Below are 6,286 nucleotides of genomic sequence, written 5' to 3'. Positions count from 1 at the left end.
ACACACACACACACACACACACACACACACACACACACACACACACACACACACACACACACACACACACACATCATACAGACTTGTGGTTATGTGATGTAAGTACGCTATGCATGACGTGCTATGCGGAATGAAGACTAACTAAATGTGGTACATGTCGCACTCACTCACCAGCCCGGGAGCCCCGTACAGGAACGGCGGGGCACCAATCGGCGGCAGTCCCTGCAGCCGCATGTGGTCGGTCCCATCAGAAGACGACCCGCTCGAAGGGCTGTCGCTTTCGATGACGTCATCCCCACTGACATCCTCGCCACTGTCAACAATGTCGTCGCCGTTGTCATCATCATCATCATCATCATCATCATCATCATCATCATCATCATCATCATCATCATCGTCATCATCACCATCATCGCCACCGTCGCCATCGTCGTCGCCATCGTCATCCTCGTCATCCTCTTCAAAGTAAATGGCGCCAATCTCATTGTAGTAGTAGTAGTAGTCGCCACCAATTGCTCTATAGCGTAACACGAGTACGGGTCTAGCTATAGCAGCGGCCGCGTTGTTAGGAGGACCGGCCACGGCAGCCCGCCTATCAGCGTTGCGGCCATCGCCGGCATCCATTAATGCACGATGATGACCTGTACGACCGTTGTCCATGTGTCCGTGCTGAACTCTCCTCAAAGGGACGAAGGTTATCAAGGTATGCAAGGCAGGCAGCAGCAATCGCAGCAGAGGTTAATGATGCCGACGCATTAATTGATGACTTAGGGTTTACACTTATGATATCTACGGTGGTGCGGTCATGCGTGGTTGGATGAACGCCAGGCACCTGGCAGGTGCAGCAGGGGGTGGCGGGTAATATACAGTAATGTGTGTATGTATGTGTGTGTGTGAGAGAGAGGGAGAGAGAGAGTGTGTGTGTATGTGTTACGCCTCGGTTGCGTTACCCAGAGAGGTGTGACGAGTACCCATGCGTATGTGCTCACCTGTTGTCAATTGAGATGTTGGCGTTAGGGTTGGAGGCGGACAGCAGAAAGGGCGTTGGCGTTGGTAGTGGTGTTGGCGGCTTTACGTGGGACTGGGCGGCGAAACGTTTATATTTTCTGCCGAGGCGGTGGGGTGCGTGTCTAGTTGGCTGCGTGAATGGGTTGGGGACGCGGAGATGGACGCAGCGGCGGCGGGTTGTCGCTCAGGCCAAGAGCAAGTTGGCGACTTCAGCGCGGGAGTTCACTAGATCGCTTAAATGAGAGACAGGGGAGCTAGCGAGGGAGGCGCGCAGGAAGGAAATTGAAGGTCCTGCTGCGAGAATGAACGGGTAGGAGGAAAGGCAGATCGGGCTGGGAAGTCCATCCGCAAGCTGTATATGTGTTGCTAAGCAAATATGAAGGTAACGTAGTAAGGATAACGAACAATCGCTAGTGTGCCAATCAATCGCTAGCTACGAGCTGCTGGGGAAGCAGGGCACGCATGTGTGGTGAGAGTTTAAGTGAGCTGGCTAAGATTGAGAGTTGCAAATATGCGAGAGATCGAGCTCTGGCAGGCTGAGCAAGCAGCGACTCGCGGACGGCGTTATTAATCTATTGCTGGCTAGCAATGCGGTTCAGCAGCACGCCGTCGTCAGAAAGCTGCACGCCGCAATCCCACCCATGCCATCCGCCTGACAGATATTTACATCTCTCCATATCTTTTTGGTCAGCGTGGTGCAGGAATTAGGACGATCAGCAGAGGACTGAGGCGCGCGCGTAACGCTCAGCGGGCGCATAACAAGTTGCACTTTACATCTGTGCGCGTACCTGGGCGGATGACGATCAAAATAGTGAAAACAGCAGATTAGGAAAGGAGTCAGTTCGTGCCAGGCTCAAATGTGAAGCGGAAATTCGTTGCAGGCGTTTGCCCGGTGGCAAACGCCCACGCCCACGATCAGCAAGGCGATGAGGCTTAAGGGCTCTTATTTGCGACTTTTGATTGATAAGCTTCATGCATCGTCAACTAGGAGGCCTGAGTGAGCACAAGCGCGGCAGGACAGGCTGAGCGCACAGTCGAGGCGAAAGGTCAATCGCGCCAAGCTAGGGCCTAGCAATCGGCGTTGCCTTGAATTTTATGTAATAATGTTTAATAATATATGAATACATATGCAGATATGGAGATCCCATCCTAAAGATTTGGATTGCCTTGATCGTACACTACTTCAACGGCTAGCAGCCAATTGCGTGCAGTCCTCTGCAGTCGGCACGGCATGTATGGCTCTCAAATATGCTATCATTAATATGAGGATACTGAAAATATGAAGATGCTTCGCTAGGCAGCACCAGCGGCCTTCGTTTTGCAATTCCTTCCGTGCGTCTCTGCTGCTACCTTTGTGTTCGACTGTAATGCACGTTTGCCGAATCAGCAGGTACAACGTCTTTTAAACTGCTGACATATCAATGTTACAAGCTAGCAAACGTGCGACTGCGGCATAGAAGCTTTCCCAGTTTTTGCCTGCGTTATGCGTTGCGCCGATGGTGCCCAGAGAAGCCTCTTAGGTAAGATATGAAAATAGTGATATCTGTTCGTGAACTTAGGACTGGCAAGCAGACGGCAGCGGGCGGGCGTTTTGCTTGCTTGCTTCCGCCGAAAAGGAACTCCATGAGAGTATACAGAGGTCCTAAACAACATGGACAAAGGCTTATGTTAAATTAAAACCCTAAGTTAAATTATATTATATATATAGCCCCAAATATCGGCCCTCATGTGCTTTAGGCACATTCGTTGAGGGCCATGAGGGCCACGAGGGCTTATGCATTAGGTCGCAGAGAATGAGGCAAGAATGTCATCAAAAGCTTAACTTTACATCGAGTCCAAGCAAAACCATGCCATGATTTGCTTTATGCCTTTGGACCCGCCGACTTCCTTCCGCTAGGCCATAATAACATATGTCCATAACGTGACCGCTCCGGTCGGCTACATAATCAATGTTCATAGTGATATCGCAAATATCAGCTTTTAAAACTCAATACTTGTCGTGTCGCAAACGCATCTGTTGGCTCGTTGACGAACGATACACCTGATACAGGGTGATTGGGCTTCGACTCGTGTGTTTGCAAGACTGGGACGCGGAACCAATGGCCTGGTTTGGATAATGGATCAAACCGAGTAGTCAGGAAGGGCTCGCTACCCCTCGGAACGTATGTGGACCCACCGCAATTCTATCGTTCCCTTTGGTCGTTAGTCTCCTTTATCACTTGCTTTGTCAGAAGTGCGAGGTAGGACGGTGCTTGTAGGCAATCTGGCAGCCCTTGAGCCCTCGGCTCGTATTGGGCGGTTTGCACGTACGGGGAACGCATACACACACACACACACACACACACACACACACACACACACACACACACACACACACACACACACACACACACACACAGACTCACTCTCTCTCTCATACACACAAACTCTCATACATAGGCAGAGGCAGGTCTGGCGGCGTCAGCACGCAGGCTCGTTCAGTTAACCGTTACGTTACACCATGTGCCATCAGTCAAACTGTCTTATTAAATTGATTTAAGCGGCAGGCGCATATGTCTTGCGTTCTTATCATGCCAGTACGCGCCGTCTTTCACCAGGATAGGAAATACACTTGCGCACGTGCACTCTTGCTTGTGCGCAGAAGAGGAACAGAACTACACTTACAGACCCCACACACTCCAGTAATACGGCATCATCATGCATGCTCGAGGTCACAAGCCGTGAGCTCACAGGCTAGCAAACCGCCGATGTACGTATAGATGCTCCGTATGTATGTCCTTTATTCATCGATTCTGCGAAAGGATGTTTAAATTATACAAAGCCCCGCACTAGGAAATTTCGTCCTTCCCCCACGGAAAGGCGGGGAAATAACGTTCAGGCAGCTAAAAAGATAGATAGATAGAAAGATAGATAGATAAATAGAAAGGTAAGCCTACACACCTTGCAGAACCTGCGTTGATGTGTGAATGCGTACTATACAGAACGACAGCCATTTCTTCCAGCAGCAGCGAGTAACAGATAGAACACCTAGCTAGCTATGCTACCCTTAGACATACTCTTGAATCAAGCGAAGGCTACATATCTCATTAAAGCAAGCACCAAAATATTAGTAATAAGCACGCAAGCAGTCCTGCATGCAAACGGCTTTTCATCATCATCGTCAGGCAACAAGACTATACGTCATCAGACTACACCAGCCATCATCCTCCGCATCATCATCTAAGAATCTAGAGCACCCTCATATAAATACATCGATCGATCAGGCAAGCAGTCGATCAAGGAGGAGGAAATAAGCAATTCAATTGCGAGGACGGTATTGAAAGCCCTTTTAAGCCAGGCGGCGCCTCCTGCAGAGCCTGCCTCCGTCCAACGACAAGTCGTCGGGCAATTCCACGGTGACCCACCTAAACCTGCCAGGATCCTCAACACCCAGCCCCGTCCGAACAGCTTCCATCGCCTCATGGAGCGACACGGGATCAGGCAGCGGCTGCTCGGTGGCCAGTTGGAAAAGCGAGAGTTCGGCGTCTCTGAATGCCGCCGCCTCCGTGGCCCCGACGCCGAACACGAGGAACTGCGCGACGACGACGATGTGCTGAACGATGCGATCATCGATGGGTGGCGCGATGTACGCATAGTAGCGCCTCCTGCCCGCGGCACGTCGCACCCTGTTGTTGTTGTTCTGCATGCCTTGCATGTCATGTAAACGGCGTAACAGAGAGGAGTGCACGTCAGCGAGCGAGCGAGCGAGCGAGCAAGGGTGACGTGCTCGTGCGTGATGAGTTTTGCTTTGGATTTGAATTGCTGACAAAAGGCTAGCATGCTCTTTATTCCTATTGCCTGCTCTATCTCCGACAAATAAATAGGGGGCGACAGGAACAATGTATTAGAACATACTAGCGAGGCAAAAAAACATAAATGAAGACCGCCTGTAAGAGTTGGAAATGAGAGAGGACTACTTGCGCTGCTGATGCCCCATTAGATATTAGATATATTTCTAAAGACATGTAAGCAAACAAACAGCAGCAGCAGCAGGCCACATTTGCTGCGTCCGCTGCGTCATCACACGCATGCGCTTGCTTGCCTAGCTACGTATTCAAGCGACCTTCGTTAATCATAGACATACAAAAAGCATAAAGCATGCATAGCTAGCATCTCGCTCATCACTCAGAAGATCTCGCTCAGATGCGCAGGCTAATGCACGCACCGACGGATATCTAATAACGTGCAATAGCTTACAAATGGGCCAGGCCTGCCGCTTTTTCATCGTCGCTCGCCTTGCCAATTGGCCCAGGCAGCAACAGGGATACACATCAGCAGCAGGCGCGCGCGCAAGCATTATTGTTTACCTGCGCTCGTTAGATGTTTCCGACCTTGCGATGTATATATAGCGAAGGCTCTACCCACGTTGGCACACTTGAACGCTTTTCCTGGTGCTTCTTAGGGTCCAAGGCAAGTAAGTTTATGCCTTGATCGGGAAGGGACGCGAGCTGAAGAAGATTTGCCTCCTTCGGCGGTCAGGCACGTCCAATCTCCCAACGCCTGGGTGGACACAGCAAAAATGGATAAGATGTATATAGTTTACCAATTTTGAAAGCTCTTTGTTAGAGTACAACAGCGAAGCAAGGATTGACTGCTGACGCGACAGGCAGGCGTTACGCCTTGGGAAGGTCACTTACCTTTATAATTTTCCAGTGCTCGTGAATGGTTTCTATATTATAAATGATCTTACTTTCGATTGCCAGTCAATCAAGAATCAAAGATCTCCATAGCTGTTTAGGTGTGTGATACGCTACGAGGCGTGGATTTCGGAGCGAGTGGGATTCGCACGCAGCTTGCGGACGAAGGAAGAGCTTTTTATCACTTTGGGGCCATTTGTTTTCACGTTAGGAAACCTAAATGACAAGAAATGTCCTAAAACGTACACGTTAAGCTACGTGGCGTGGTCGATACAGGTGCCTGAAGCCAATTTTCCCGTTGCGCTTGCCCTATTCTTTTTGATTGCATATTGATTAGGCTGAAATTTGCATTAGGGCGCTTGCTCGTCCTCGCGCCATGCCTCCTTGACAAGTCTGAACCGTACTGACCTCTACAAATTGACATGTTAGATCGTTTCAAATTCTTTGGGTTACTTCTGTCATAAATGATAATTATTGCCTAGAAAAACTGTATAGTCTACATTAACTGGCACAGGCGTAGAAAGAAAGCCCAACGCTCGGCGACTTTTTCCGCAACCGTGCAGCTCCGTCCTTTCCGCGAGAACAAAGCTCAGCTAAAAGCT

General features: G+C 50.0%; 1 protein-coding gene across 1 annotated transcript; it reads right to left on the bottom strand.

Annotated features, from left to right (window-relative positions):
* Positions 1-789: 789 nt before the first annotated feature.
* On the bottom strand, positions 790-5,344 carry VOLCADRAFT_97135 (uncharacterized protein; the record flags this gene model as incomplete). Its single annotated transcript, XM_002956121.1, has 6 exons — positions 790-832; positions 990-1,138; positions 3,949-3,958; positions 4,413-4,652; positions 4,736-4,934; positions 5,245-5,344. 6 exons carry the CDS (start codon positions 5,342-5,344, stop codon positions 790-792), a joined length of 741 nt encoding a protein of 246 aa, XP_002956167.1.
* Positions 5,345-6,286: the final 942 nt, after the last annotated feature.

This window comes from Volvox carteri (assembly GCF_000143455.1).
Source record: "Volvox carteri f. nagariensis unplaced genomic scaffold VOLCAscaffold_58, whole genome shotgun sequence".
NCBI lineage: Eukaryota > Viridiplantae > Chlorophyta > Chlorophyceae > Chlamydomonadales > Volvocaceae > Volvox > Volvox carteri.
Note: the sequence above shows the minus strand (reverse complement) of the source record. Positions and strands in the feature narration are given on the sequence as shown.